General features: G+C 44.3%; 1 protein-coding gene across 1 annotated transcript in view; it reads left to right on the top strand.

The window, feature by feature from the left end:
* The window catches only part of TRPV2 (transient receptor potential cation channel subfamily V member 2), a 34649-nt gene that overhangs the window by 3430 nt on the left and 15263 nt on the right, over positions 1-15956 (top strand). The window contains exons 2-10 of the mRNA XM_051992046.1: positions 1810-2098; positions 3010-3143; positions 4889-5041; positions 8518-8658; positions 9781-10085; positions 11695-11868; positions 12564-12719; positions 13152-13247; positions 14563-14633. Of these exons, the coding sequence (XP_051848006.1) occupies positions 1896-2098; positions 3010-3143; positions 4889-5041; positions 8518-8658; positions 9781-10085; positions 11695-11868; positions 12564-12719; positions 13152-13247; positions 14563-14633 (1433 nt within the window). The 5' untranslated portion in view covers positions 1810-1895. The remainder of the gene's footprint in view (positions 1-1809; positions 2099-3009; positions 3144-4888; positions 5042-8517; positions 8659-9780; positions 10086-11694; positions 11869-12563; positions 12720-13151; positions 13248-14562; positions 14634-15956) is intronic.

The raw sequence follows: 15956 nt of genomic DNA, 5'->3' as shown, positions 1-15956 counted from the left end.
GACCTTCTATCCTGTGACCTGTCTGGCGGGTTGTGGAGACAGAGATGGGTTTGAGGTCCCATAGACAGACAGATTTCATATATCTATATCCGTATCTATATTTATAATCTATCTATATGTATCTGTATATTTGTGGGTTTGCGATGTCTATATTATATTATATCTATATCTATATCTATAATATCTATATATCTATATATATCTATATATATATCTATATATATCTATATATATATATATATATATATATATATATATATATATATATATATATATACATCGATACTACAAAATCACATTTGAAAATGGGAGAATCATGTATGTCTAAGGGTCTTGGGGCAGAATGTATGTATCTGTATCTCTATATATCTATGTGTGGGTTGTGTTTGTGTATATATATATGTGTGTTTGTATGTATATATGTATATTTGTGTATATATATATGTATATGTATGTATGTAAGTAGCTTAGACATATGATACAAGTCACTCAAGCTGTCAGCCTCGGTTTCCTTATTTGCAAAATATTATTCGTAATAATAGTGCTTTCCTCTCGGGGCTGTTGGTCGAGTCAAATGAAGTAATAGATGTAACATAATTTGCAAATCTTAAAGAGAAAAGGACTGAAATTATATTAGTGGCCTGGGAATTTCAGGTGAGGAAATTCCCTCCACCCATACGGGTTAGCTGCTTGTTCAGTCACTCCAGTGGTCTGATTTTTTGTGAACCCATTTGGGGATTTTCTTTGTAAAAATCCAGAGTGATTGGCGCTTTCCTTCTCCAGCTCATTTGACGGATAAGGAAATTAAGGCAAACGGAGGGTTAGGTGACTTGCCCAGGATCACGCAGTTATTAAGTATAAGAGGTCGCATTTGAACTCGGGTCATCCTTACTCTAGCACTTTATCCCGGTCAGCAGCTTTCTGAAGAGAGTTATTAGAGCAAAGCTTCTTAAACTAATTCAATGTGGGAGTCGGGAGAAATCTGACAACAGTGAAAGATTTCTGAACGCAGTGACCAAAAATGAATTCAAAATCAAACGCCCCATAAAGCCGAGGGGTCCGGGGCTTAGGACACAACCTGTGCGCTTTGTGCTGCACGTGCACAAACTCGGACTCCAGATGGGCTCCTGGGAAATTTCTCCAGCAAAAGAGGGGGTGAGTGGAAAAAGTTTAAGAAATCCTGGTCTGGAGCATTGAGAGATTTAGTGCCTTGCCCAGAGTTCTGCCAGAAGCAGGACTAGAATCCACAACTTCTTGGCTTTAAGGTCAATTTTCTATCCTCTCGGAGGCCTTTTTCTGCTTTGGGACCCTTTTTTGTCCAAGAAATTTTTACGTGACTCTGGGTATATAGGTATATAAACTACGTATACAAATCAAACATTACTGATGATAAATCACAATTTCATGACATCCCCACATTCAGTTATGGGACCCCCCTATGGGTTGAAACCCCCAGTTTAAGAAGCTTTGCTCTATAGCCCACTGCCTCTCTATAATCCTCAACGTACTTCCAAAATGTAACTCCATGTCTGCATTTTAATTTAATTGCATAATTTATTATTTTTTTTCATAATTTAGTTTTAAAGTATGTTTCTCTGTTATGAGCATCATTTTGCATCATTGTCTCCCCATCTCAAACATGTTACTCGGCAGTGGGAGTGACCTGTTGGAACTGGGACTTCGGGGACAGCTTGCTGAAGATTTCTGGGAGAGAGAATGTGGGAGAAGACATGGCCTTGTAAAGCATTTGTTTCATTCTCTGTTCCTGCCTAATCTCATAAAACCTTTCTGTATCTCTTTCTTTTGAAGGCGACCTTTTGGGAAGAGAAAAGACCTCTGGGAAGAGATAAGACCTCTGGGAAGAGATAAGACAGGGTACCCTCCTCCGCCTCAAGATGCCCGAGCCAGCCCAAGAGTCGGCCTTCCGGCTGGAGACTACAGAAGATGACCAGGGAGGGGGGTCAGCCGCTGCCGCTGCAGGAGAGAGGGGCTCTAGAGACCAGCTGCCCCCCATGGAGTCGGAATACCAGAAGGAGAGCATAGACTTCGCCCCGCAGATCAAAGTTAATCTCAATTATCGGAAAGGAATGGGTCCCAGGTAAGCAGAGTGCTCTGTGGGAAAATAACAAGGATCAGGCTTATCTTAATGGGGATTCCTGGGTTAGATTAGATGGGAGCGGAGGGTCTTTCTATGGGCAAATCATCCTCATCTGTAAAATGGGACTAGAATACAGATTGTTAACCTAGAGTCTGTGAATTCATTAAAAAAATTTCATTACATAAAATTTTGCAAGGGTGAATGTTGAAAATATATATTGAAAATAAAAATTATTATTAAAAATAAAATAAACTATGAAAAAAAAATAATTAACTATATTTCAACAATAATTGGTCTTGGTAATGCTCTGCATTTTATTTTATGCATTTAAAAGTATTATTCTGAGCAGAGATTTCTGGGCTTCCCCAGACTGCCCAGAAAGTCCACGATGTAACAGTTCCAACCTCCTGGATCATGGTCCTTATCTCCAAGACTGATCCTGCTCAGTCAAGAAGGCCACTGAAGAGAGCACTTTAATTGGGGGGAGGGGGTTTGGGTGAGGGATAGGGAGCTGCAGGACAGACTTGAAAAACTCTACCCTTTGGGCTCTGGATGGCCCTTCCATGCCATATCTTTACAGTATCCTGATTTTCATGGGCCTCAGTTTACTCCTATGTAAAATGAAAGGGTTGGAGCTCTAACATCTCTTCTAGATCTAAATCAAGCATACGATTCTTGCTCAGTTATCAATATTACAAAATCACATTTGAAAACGGGAGAATCACGTATGTCAAAGGGTCTCGGGGCAGAATGTAAAAAGATGGCACCTACTGTTGGGGACCTTAGAAAGTCGTTGGGTCAGCAATCCGGGCTGAGAGGTCGGTGGGCAGCAGCCAAACTCACTACAGGTTGGGGACGTGGGCAGTTCCCCACTTTAACCCCCTCCTCAATCTCCCATTGGCCCTTTGCAGTCCGACTGATCCAAACCGTTTTGACCGGGACCGACTCTTCAAAGCAGTGGTGGGGGGGAACCCGGAGAGTCTGGATGGCCTGCTGGAGTACCTGTTGCTGACCAGCAAGTATCTCACGGACTCCGAATTCACAGGTAAGGCCCCAGAGCTGTTGCATCTGGGACAAACATAGAGAACATCGTAGGGGAGGTTTCTAGGGCCATTCCTGCTTGGGGAGGCTGTGGTGGGTTGGAGGAGAGGAAGCTAGGGCAGGCCAGGGATGAGCTGCCAGGGCTGGGGATGGGGAAGAGGAAGTACATCGAAGGCTGGATCCTACTTTAACTCATTCTTTTTTTTTTTTTTTTTTTTAATAGTTTTTTATTTTTAAAAACACATGCAAATTTTGTTTTCATTCTCATTTTTTCCTTTTTGAGCTGATCTTTCTTACGCAGCATGATAATTATATAACTATGGATACATATTTTTACCATGTTTAACATATATTAGATTACTTACCATCTGGGGGAGGGGATGGGAGGAGAGAGGAAAATTTGGAACAGAAGGTTTTGCAAGGGTGGGTGTTGAAAAATTATCCATGCATAGGTTTTGAAAATAAAAAGCTTTAATAAAAAAGAAAATTAAAAAAATCAAAATACATGCTAAGATAGTTTTCAACATTCACCCTTATAAAACCTTGTGTTCGCTAGCTTTTCCCCTTCTCTCCCCAGTCCCTTCCCCCCTCCCCTAGATAGCAAGCAATCCAATAGAGTTAACTCATTCCTCTTGCTGGGTAGACAGCAAACTCTGTTTTAATGTTGCCAAAGGACCCCAGCTATAAGCTTGTCCATGTTCCGTTAGGAGTTCCACGGTCTTTTGGCCAATGGGATGGTCGAATGGGTATTTACAAAGCTGTAATCAGTAATTTTGGGGAATGTGGGGTGGGGACTAATTTCATAAACACCTGTTTGGTGTCAGCAGCAAATATTCTCTCAAATCAGCTTTTTAAGATAAATTCAATTGAAAAGAGGAGTAAGAGCCCATAAGGCTCCTGGGAGATCCAGGAACCCATGATTACTTCCTACTTGAACTAATTGTTTTTGCTAACGAGGTGCTAAGCTCTGCTTCCCCTATGCTGTTGAAGAAGTGCTTCCTATCTTAATGTGTGTGCCCTGAGGCAAAGCCACAGTGGCCCAGGCCTAGTTATAGCGCTAAATATGAAGCTGAATGAGAAGCACTCATGAGTGTTGATATCAGAGGTGTTTATTTCTCCCATCAGTGGGAAAAGTAAAACTCTAATAATGATGTAGCCTTGGATACCTCTTTCTCTGGACCGAGTCCAGGCTGCTCTGCCCTCTCTCTAAGGCAGTCTCCTGGGGGCCCCCAGTTTCCTGGGGGTCCCAGAAGAATTCATAGTAATGGGCCCTCGTAAATACGAAAACATCACAACTTGTGAACGATTGTGAACTAGCTGTGTGAGCCTGGGCAAGTAAGGTAACCTCATCCGGAAAACGAAGGGATTGGACCTAACGGCGTCCCACCTTTAAATCCGTGATCCTAGAAGTTCCTTTCCTGGTCCCAGCACAGTCTGACCTTGTTCCCAACAGGGGACGTTCCCTTTCCCCAGTTACCCCCCGGAGAACCCTCAGGTGAGCATAGGAGCTCCTCACCTGGACTCAGGGGACCCGGGAGTAAGATCATAGACTCAGGTACCCCTAGCTCAAAAGGGACTTGTTGATTGGTTGGGCCTGAAGATGAGAGATCCCATTGGATCCCCCACTGGTGGCGGGATCTGCAAGGTTGAGGCTGAGAACATGAAGGTCACAGGGCCCAGCCGGGCGCTGGAGCTGGGGACAGGAAGACCCCAGTTCCATTGTGCCTTTTTCTTGCCCTCCCTCCACAGACGCCTCTACCGGGAAAACGTGCCTGATGAAAGCCGTGCTGAATCTCCGGGAGGGGATGAACGCCTGCATCCTGCCTCTGCTCCAGATCGACCTGGCCACCCGGAATCCCCAGCCCCTCATCAACGCGGTGTGCACGGGGGACTACTACAAAGGTAAGTGAGAGGCCCGAGACGCGCCCGGAGACCGCTGGGCTTTCGGGTCACTGGTCCATCACTAACTCTACCTACTGCCTCAAAGTAACCCAGAACCACTGAATTCCTGACCCAGAAGAGTGAGCGAAGGCTCAACTGTGAGCATCTCTGCGGGATGTATGTTCTCACGATGTTAGACTTTAGGCACAGGGCTTCCAGATTTGGTTCTTACGGGGAGAGTCATATTTTATTGATGCTTTGGGGAAGGCATATTTTCTATTTGCCACCCTGCTTCAATAGAACCCTCTTTTATAATAAAAGTATAGGCAAACAGAGCAACCCGACTCATTGAGCATATCTGATAGTGTATGCCCCATTCTGCACCTGCAGTCCACCACTTCTTTGCTCATCAGTCCTCTGGAATAAGGATTGGTCATTGGATATATCTGAGATTTCTTGTCATGGGTTTTTCCTCCTTTTTCCTACCGTTGTGGATATTGTGTGCTGATCTCTCTCTCAGCAATCAGGCTTAAGTGGTATGTCCAGGGTCACACAATTAGGTATGTATCTGAGACTGAATTTGAATTCAGGTCTTTGTGACTCCAGGTCCAGTGCTCTGTGCACTACACCATCTAGCTGCCTTCCCAGGATCATGAGATCATCTTATCACCACCTTTCCCAATCAATTGGTTATGTCTTACAATCCACTTCTCAAACCCGAGCCATCATTCCTCCTATTCCTACTTATAATAAAAACCATAATAATAGAAATCATAATAATAGCTCACATTTATACTGAACTTTGAGAGGCAGTGGGGTGTAATGGATAGAGAACAGCCTTAGAATGAGAAAATCTTGGGGCAGTTGGGTGGCACAATGGATAGAGCGCCAGCCCTGAAGTCAGGAGGACCTGAGTTCAAATGTGGCCTCAGACACTTAACACTTTCTAGCTATGTGACTCTGGGCAAATCACTTAATCCCTATTGCCTCAGCCAAAAAAAAAAACAAAAATGAGGAAGACGGGTCCAATTCCTATCACGGACATATACTGGTTTGTGTTACCTTTGGCAAATAACTTAACCTCTGTAAAATCTCAGTTTCCTCAACTGTAAAATGCACTAGATGGCCTCTATGGTCCCTTCTTGCTATAAATTTATATTTTATTTACTTAAAGTTTATGTTTATTTATTCTTAGTTTGTACTTTATCTATTTTTGGTTTTACTTATAGTTATAGTTTATATTAGTTTATGGTTATTAGTTATATATAGTATATATGGTAATATATAGTAATATAATTTATATATAGTGTATAGTTATTAGTTATAGTTTATTTCTAGTCATAATTTACATGAATTTAGTAATATATAGTATATATGGAAATATATAGTAATATAATTTATATATATGTATAGTTATTAGTTATAGTTTATGAGTTTAGAGACAGTGGGATATGGTAGGAGGAGCCCGGGCTCCTGATTCAAACCTGATCCTTGTCAGGGGACAAAGCAGCAGTAAATATCACTATTGAAGGTGCATAGGAAGGCTGTGGGCGGGCGGTGGAAAGCCACCCAGGAAGAGAAAATCCTGAAGCAAGATTGAAAAGAGGCAGAAATAGGAAGTCTTCCGTCTATCAAGAGGTGGATACTATTTTTTACCTTTTACCCCCTGGAATTGTGGTTGGTCTTTGCACTGATCAGAGTTCTTAAGCTCTTCAAAGCTGTTTTTTTTTTTTTTTAATTAACAGAAAATATCTAAAAAAAAAATACAGCATTTTAATGAATCGATCACATATTTCATCCTTGACTTTTCTTGTCAATGGCTACTCAATCCTGTGTTTTATTATTTTATAATTGTCATTTTAAAAAGAATATTTTTTTCCTTAATTACATATGAAAACAATTTTTAACATTTGTGGGTTTTTGTCTTTTTAATGTCGTTCCCCTGGTTCCGCTCACTTCAGTGTGCGTCAGTTCATACAAGTCTTCCCAGGTTTCTCTGAAACCTTTATTTCTTCCAGCACTTACAGTAGGGTTTCCATTCATTCATACACCCTCCTTTGTTCAGCCATTCCCCAGGGGATGAGCACCCCGTGGCTCCCAGTTGGTTGGCGTTTGGGATATGGCGGCTCTTCTGCAACGATCCCCAGCCACTCTAAAAACTCATCCTTTTGGTAGCTTTGAATAATGGGGTGCTACGATCTCAGGAAAACAAACTTTTGGGCGATCTACAGGGTAATGGAGACATTCATGGTGGGGATGAACAAGCTTTAACATGTTCTCAGTGAATACTGGCAGCTGAGAAATAATATAAAGATTGCAAAATGTAAATATATAAACTATCAAAGATTTCTGAATGGAAAAGGAAATAATGGGTAGGGAGACTGCCCGATGGCTGCAGAAGATAGCAAAGTTTTCTGAATAAAAAAGGAAGTGGGAAGGTTTAGTGGGTTGGAGGGGGATGGGTAGGTAAAGTGCCTGATGGATGCATTGGTACAAATGAATGAATGGATGGGTGATGAATGAAAGGACATATGAACCAGTGGACCGATGGATGGATTAATGTCTGAATGTCTGGATGAAAGTCTGAATGGATGAAATGGCGTTTATTCGTCACCTATTAATGGGCTAAGCACTGGGGATAAGGAAGCAAAAAGGAACCCGAGAAAGGCATTCAGCACACTTTGCTACAGAGAATTTCTAGAAAAACAGATAAGAATGGTCCACAGACGACAGCTCCTGTGTTTAGACGGGAACAGCGAGGTGGTATCATGGTGCACTGGACCTGGAGTCAGGAAAACTCATCTCCCTGAGCTCAAAGTTGGCTTCAGGCATAACAGCGTGGCCCTAGGCAAGTTACTTCACCCTGTTTGCCTCAGTTTCTTCATTTGTAAAAATAGCTGGGGAAAGAAATGGCCAAACAAGAAAATCCCATAGGGGTCACAGAGTCGGACATAACTGAAAGATTCAGACCATAGGATAGAGTGGAGAGAAGGCTGGGCCCTAGGTGACTCTCTTAAGGTGATACTTGCAGAATGGTTGCTGGCTGCACTGGACCGTTGGCTCTTGAGCCGGAATGGACCTTTGGGGTCATCTGGTTCAACGGCCTCATTTTATAGAGAAGGAAACCAAAGTGCAGAGGGATTTTCCAGGCTCACAAGGCTAGGAAGTGTCTCAGGCAGAATGTGAGCTCGGATTTCTGGCATCCCTCATAGACCGCCACTTTCCTGTATATCTAGTCTCTTCTCTTGGAGTGTAAGCTCCTGAAGGGAGGCGATACTTGCTTTTGCACTTGTACACTCAGCGCTTAGCCAAGTACCCCTTATGAGAGGGACGTAATGTGTACAGCACCCCGTGCTCTTCCCCTTGGGTTCGGACCTCTCTCTGTCCCCTCCTCGGGTTGAGGGACCTCCCTCCGGGACTGCTCACCTGCACTATCTCAATGGCCTCCAGTACTCCATTGGAGATTCCTCCTACTCACCCTGCCTTTGTTTCTCCAGGTCATAGTGCTCTGCACATCGCCATTGAGAAGAGAAGTCTCGAGTGTGTGAAGCTGCTGGTGGAGAACGGAGCCGACCTCCACGCGAGGGCCCGTGGGAGGTTTTTTGGGAAAGAACGACAAGGCATTTGCTTCTATTTTGGTGAGTGGACGGGTCTTTCCCTGGATGCCATTGGCTTATTTGTTTGGGGCAAAGCTGGAGGTGGATGATGTGCTATTTTTTGAATAGGGAAACCTTTCTAATGGCCACCCAAAAGAAGCCCTTAATCCATTCAATACAACAAATGTTCACTGAGCATCTGCTGTCTCCACTCTACTACACCTGTGGCTCACTGAACCTAATGTGACTGTTCTGAATCAAGGCTGGCAGGGGGATAGAAGTGACAATCAAGAACAAGACAGAGAGAATTTGCCCTCAAAGTTCTACCTTATTATACCAGGGGGTGGATGGCCCAGAGGCCTGAGCTCTGCAGGGTCCTGTTGTAACTGTCCACGTAGATTTGAGAAATAATTTTATTGATATCTTTGTTTTTTTAGTTACTTTCATTTTCTAACATATCACTCCTCCACCCACTCAGGGAACTATCCCTTAGTTAGAAAGAGAGGGAAAAAAAGCAATCAGGCAAAGCAAATTAGCCAAAACATCAACTGATGTTGATGTGTTCATCGTATGAGAAACACGTGCAGCCGTCTACACTGGAGCCTCCCGCCTCTGCAAAAAAGGGAAGGAATCGCATTCTCATACTTCTTCCAGAGTTATTTTAAAAATAATTTTTCTTTCTGCCTTTTAATTTAGGTTGAAATTATTTATTTAAATAATTCAACTATTTAAAATGTATTTAATTTTTATCGATTGATGCCCTTTGCTTTTCTATCAACTTCATTTATGAATTATTCCAGTCTATTCTCTTCCCCAGAGAATATCTTATAATAAAAACAAAAAAGGAGAGAAATCAGTTCAACAGAGCTAATCAACACATCAGCTGAATCTGAGCGTATGCAATATTCTATGTTCAGAGTAGAGGGAGAAGTGGGGCACTTATGTATGTTCTCCTGGTTCTGATTTTTTCACTCTGTAGCAGTCTTCTTATTCTTCTCTGAATTCTTCATGTTCGTTATTTCCATTGTTTTTGCGTCCCACAATCTGATTATTTCCCATCGACATTGCCATCTGTGGTCGGCGACCCGGTGGAAGGGAAGCCTGGCAAGGTGAGATTCCCAACAGAAGCTTAAAAGCAGGTTTTGTCCCCGCTTCTGACCCTAGGGGAGCTGCCGCTGTCACTGGCCGCCTGCACCAGGCAGTGGGATATCGTGTCCTACCTCCTGGAGAATCCCGACCCTGACCGCCGGGCCCGCCTGGACGCTGTGGACACCTGGGGTAACACGGTCCTCCACGCCTTGGTGATGATCGCCGATGACTCCGTGGAAAACAGCTGCCAGGTGAATGGCATGTATGACTGCATCCTCCAAGCTGGTGCCCGCCTGTGCCCCTCGGTGAAACTGGAGAACATCGCTAATTTCCAGGGGCTGACGCCGTTCAAGCTGGCAGCCAAGGAGGGCAAGATTGAGGTGAGCAGAGCCCACCAGAATCTCAGAACGGGAACCATCAGGTTCAAACTGTACTTGATTATCAGAGCTATAACTAAGGTGAGACCATGTGGGTGCTGTCCCAAGGCACTGAAATTTATGTGGCATTTGAAGTTCATAAGATCATAGGGTAATACAATGTTAGAACTAGTGGTGGCAGAGAGTTTAGAAGCCCAAGTTTGCACCATTGTAAGTGGCAGAGGCTGGATTTGAGTCTAGATCCTCTGATTATAAGACCATTGCTCTTTTCACTGATTTATATTACCTATTTACTTATTTAGAGTCTATTTTATTTGATTTCTATTATATTACCCATAACTGATAAAAATAAGAGGCCATGTCCTTCTTCAGGGGCCATGCTCTAGGGAAGCTGCTTCCCCCAAAAGAGGTCTCTTGGTATCCTAGATTCTTGACTGACTTTTTCTTATAAAATTAATTTAATTGCACGTTTTGTGTGGGATAGCTACGAGGGCAAAAATTGCTCATCATAGTTTTGCCCTCTGTCACGTCCCCACAAAATATTCTCCAGCCCCTGCTGTTAGTGAGAGGGCACTCACTACTTCCCAGGGAAGCCCATTCCATTTGGGGCCAGCTCAGATTGTTTGAAAGGTTTTCTTAAGATCAAACTGTAATTTGTTTCCCATTAGCCTCCATCCACGGCTCCTCTGTGGGAAAGAACACTGGATAGGAGGTCACAGGAGCCGGGTTCAAATCCTGACTATGCTGCCTACTATTTGCATGACCTTAACTTCTCTTAACTTCTTTTGGTTCTCAGTTTCCTCAACTGGAAAATGGGGACATGCCCCTCCCCCCCATCTCTGAGATTCCCATGATTGTAGTCAGGGCCTCTGGAGCCAAGCAGACCATGTCACATTCTTCTTTCATGTTATAGTCATTCTGTCTTCAAGAGAGTCCGGGTCTTGTCCCAGCTCGACCCTGTGACCTTTCTGGAAAATGAGGGGCTAAAGAAGCAGATCCTGAAGCTCCAAACCTCACACTTTCCAGAGGGAACAGAGACCCCAAGAATAAGTGATTTGTTTATACAGCTTTGTATATAGCATGAATAAATAAAATTAAAATTAAATAAAAATAAAGTATATATATATATATAGACAGAGAGATAGCTTGTATATGTACTATAACAAGGATTGAATTACTAAGTGCTTTTTAAATATTATTTCATTTGATCTTGACAACAACTCGGGGAGATAGAGGCTATTATTATTATTAATCCCACTTTACAGCTGAAGAAACTGAGGCAGATAGTGGTTAAGTCCAGAGTCATACAGTTAGAATCTGAGGCTGGATTTGAACTTAGGCCTTCCTGACTCCAGGCCTGATATTTCTCCATTGGGCCACCCAGTGACCCACTGTGTAGCTGGGTCAGAAGGGGCAGATCCCGTAGCTGCCTCAGGAATTGGGTCAGACGGCTTTCGACTCCCTTTCAGTTTTAGCCCCATGACTGGAGACCCTTAAGGTCAATGGCGGTGGTCCCTTGGAGGGTGACCGACCCCTGCTCATGGCCCAAAGGGGAACAGAATTGAGAAAAGGCGAACTGAAGATTCCCCCCTCCTGTCCTTCCTCCCCCCAGGTTTTCAAGCACATTCTGCAGCGGGAGATCTCCGGGAAGTACCGGCACCTCTCCCGGAAATTCACTGAGTGGACCTACGGCCCTGTCCAGGTATCCCTCTATGACCTGTCCTCCGTGGACAGCTGCGAGGACAACTCGGTGCTGGAGATCATCGCCTTTGGCTGCAAGGCCCCGGTGAGTTGGGGCCAGGGACCCAAGGAGTCCGGCCACAGACCCGCCAGCCTCCGGCGGCCATAGGCACCTGCTCCTGCCTCAAGATCAACACTACTTTCACAATTTTATTTTAGATATTTTAATTTCGAAAATATCAATAGCTCTAATCCAGCTCTTTGGTTGAGAGGGTTCTCAGTATTTTGGTGGGTAAAGAAAGTTGTTCTGAGACCAGAAAGTTTGGGGATAACTGATCTAGGCGCTTCCTTTCAGCTCTAAATCCCCTTGTCTCTTCCACCTGCTACTTCCAACGTGATTCCGGCTATAGCGCCCAACCCAGAAAGCAGTTCCATGCACCTTGGTGGTTCTCCCCCAGTCTAGGGATTGATATTTCAGAGGGGAAATCCTCTGTGGGGAAGGTTTTCCACGTAGCACGGATATGTAGAGGACTCTCCTCAGTCACTTAATCAACATTTATTAAACTCCCACTATATGCCTGGTGTTGGAGACACAAGCACATAAAACAGAGTGATCCCTGCGAGCTAGGAGCTTGCAGGGGTGATTGGGAACGTGTTGGCTTTGGCCCCGTCTCTGTGGCCTTCCAATAGGGCAGCCCATCCTCCGGGACACTCCCGGGGCCAGGCAAACCTGGGGGACCCCTAGACCTCACCCCCTTGCAAATGCCCCCTTTTGTATTTTGCCCTGGGTCCTTCTCCCAGAATCGACACAAGATGGTGACTCTGGAGCCACTGAACAAGCTGCTGCAGGAGAAATGGGAGTCGTTGGTCACGCGATTTCGCTTCAATTTGATTTCCTACTTCCTGTATATGGTGATCTTCACAATCGTCACCTACCACCAGCCTGTCCTGGGGAAGGTAGGGCGCGGACTGTCAGAAAGACCCGGGGAGGGGAAATATGGGAGGGAATATACAGGAGGGACTGAAAGGGGGTGGCGATTCTGGGAGGGGGGAGGACAGAGGGAGGGGGGCAGCCACTTGGGATCGGTGGCCATTTATCAGTCATATGGTCGGGCAATATTCCAGTACACTGCACGGGAGGGTCCCATTTGTGTGGTCTATTATTCAGGACTAGACGGCCCCTTCCATCTCGGATACAGGACTGGGGCGGTAAACTTCAGGGAGAAGGGAAGGGGCTTTTTGGAGGGGGACACAGTACTGAGAGAAAGCAAGATGGGAAAAGTCTTGAAGACAGCGGTGGCCGGGGACAGGGGACAATTGGGGAAGGGAGAGACCCAGCTCCGATGAGAGGGGCCAGGGGCCTGAGAGCTCTGGACTTCTCTCCCCTAGAACTTCATCCCCATGAAAGCAACCGTGGGCAACTCGATGCTGCTCATGGGACACATCTTCATTCTCTTTGGGGGAGTCTACCTCTTCTTCGGCCAGGTGAGTGCCTCGTCCTTCTCCCTGCTTAGTAGCAGACGCAAGATTGGGCCCGGGCTTTGGACTTCAGTACCCGCATCCTACCTCTTCCCAACAGAACACCACTAGGACGCCAATGGGATCCTACCCCTTCCCAATAGAATACCAATAGGATACCACTTCCAATAGAAAAATCTATTCTGATCAACATCCCCGACTAGTGTTTTCCCCAGAAACTAATTGGCCTAAATTTTATATTGAATTTTCTATGTTGTTTTCCTTCAGTAGAAGTAAACTCATTGAGAAGAGTTGTTTTCTTATTTCTACCTAGCACATGATAGGTGTTTAATAAATGCTTTTAAAATTGAATTTCATCCCTTCCACAAGTCTATTGAACTGTTTGGTTCCTTTGGCTCTATTCAGTGTAATCCTAGAATAGATGTAAGGGATACACCACGGACTGTCCTCCCCACAGCCTTCTGGGGGACGTAGTTCACAGAGAATTTCTCCCCATTGGGGAAGCCCTCCCAGACAAAACCATTGTGGAAAAGGTAAGGTGCTCCTTACACACAATGTCGACTGTCGGCATCCAGTCCAGGACTTTTATTTTACCGAGAAATCCCAATATTCTTTCCATTGAACCATATATATCTTGAGACACAGATAATAATCTTGCCCTTTTCATGTGAAAAAAGATGGAGGGGACAGAAAAGCAGATAGAGAAAGACACCTGCATAGAGAAATAGAGAATCCATCTACTGGATTGTAGTTGGGAGGGAGGAAGACAAATAAGGATATATATTTAGTGTGTGTGTGTGTGTGTGTGTGTGTGTGTGTGTGTGTGTGTGTGTGTTCTGGTCTCTGAGATGAATGATTAGGGGCTAGAAAATCTCTCAGCCCATAGGCTGACCCTGAAACCTTCCCAGATCTTTGTTTGGTGCATCTGGAGCCAAAGGAAGCTCAGGCAATGCTGTGGCCAATAAGTAGGATCTTAGACTGAAAGGCAAAAGGTCCTCGTGGGAGCTCTTTCACCGAGGGATTGTGTGATCTTTGCTAAGCCATTTCCCTCCTCTGGATTCCTGCTCTGTAAAATGAGGGATGGACCTAAATGACCCCTAAACTCTTCCCCCTCTCTGGTTCTGTGGTTCTAGGATTCTCTATGGTGCCCTCTGAGTCTGTGGGGTCTCCATGGGGTTGGCAAATTCTCTCTTCCCCATTGCCCTGCCTCATTTCTGAGCCTGTGCTCAGGAGGTGGTTCTGGCAGGGATTTCCTTTCCCCATCCCTGGTGGGAAGGGGCAGAGGCATTTCTCACGTTCTCTCCTTCTCGTGCTCGGACAGCTCCAATACTTCTGGAGGAGACGCCTGTTCATCTGGACCTCGTTTATCGACAGCTACTTTGAGATTCTCTTGTAAGTTCCAGGACGTTTGGGGACGAGCTGCCTTCTTCCCATTCTCGAACTCCAGGATCCGTGTGCTCCTTCTCCCCACAGGATCCCGGAACGTCAGAACTGGAAGGGACCTCAGGGAACCCAGCCCCCTTTTTTGTATAGGGAGGTGATGGAGGCCTCTAGTGTCCTGCCATCCTTTTTGCTGGCTCCAGAACAGCCTCCACCTAAAGTTTGGCTAAAATTGGCCCACAGGACTTCTTATGAAATCCAACTTGGATCTTCTCTTATCTCCTTCTAGTAGGAGGACTGAGAGATCTGGGCTGTTAAACCTAATTAGAGCCCACAGATCCAACCACTGCATTTGAGGGATGATATAAATTTAATTTAAATTAGAATTAAATGAAAAAGCTGATGCTCACACAGGTTATAATTTGATCCTCACAATAGTCTTATAAGACAGAGTAGATGGTGACAGACTAGACGGAGCTCTGTACCTGAAGTCACAAGAATCCGAGTTCAAATCCAGGCTCAGACATTTATGAGCTGTGTGACTCTGGGCAAATCACTTAACCTCTGCCTCGTTTTCTTATCTGTAAAATGGGGATAATAATAGAATTTAATTCCCAGGTTTGGCGAGAATCAAATGAGATAAGATTTGTAAAATAGCTTGCATCAAGTCTGGAGTCAGATTCATTTTTCCGAGTTCAAATCTGGCCTCAGACACTTAGTGATCAGCTGTTTGTTTGGTTGGTTTTTTAAAATTAGATTACTAGATCAGCTAGTATGATCCTGGGCAAGTTACCCATCCTACCTGCCTCAGTTTGCTCATCTGTAAAATGAACTGGAGAAGGAAATGTCAAACCATTCCAATATCTTTGTCCCCAAAAAAACCCAAATGGGGTCACAGAGTTGGACATGACTGAACAAAATTATTATTATGCTTCAGACACAGATGTCTCCATTTGAAAGATTATCAAAATGATAAATGGTGAGATAACCTGGCTTAATTGATAGAGAGGCAGCCACTGAGTCAGAAAGTCAAAGGTAAAAGTCTTGCCTCAGGTACTTATTGACTATATTTCTAGGTAAATGTTTAAATCTTTTTGTAATCTGTTGTTTTTGTTTGTTTATTTGTTTTTTGAGGGGAAGGGGAAAGAAAAGCAAGAAATCAGTGACTTACCCAGAGTCACACAGCTCAAAAGTGAGGTCTACATGATTTTTAAAAATTAATTACATTTTTTAAAATCAATGAATATCTATCTTCTCTCCCTCCCATTGACCTTTTCCCTCCCCCCAAAGAAAGAAAACCCAAATTACCATTACAGACATGTCCCACTTTCCTCA

The sequence above is a fragment of the Antechinus flavipes genome, chromosome 4, assembly GCF_016432865.1.
Source record: "Antechinus flavipes isolate AdamAnt ecotype Samford, QLD, Australia chromosome 4, AdamAnt_v2, whole genome shotgun sequence".
Classification (NCBI taxonomy): domain Eukaryota; kingdom Metazoa; phylum Chordata; class Mammalia; order Dasyuromorphia; family Dasyuridae; genus Antechinus; species Antechinus flavipes.
The sequence above is the reverse complement of the archived record's forward strand: the minus strand, read 5'-3'. Positions and strand labels throughout refer to the sequence as shown.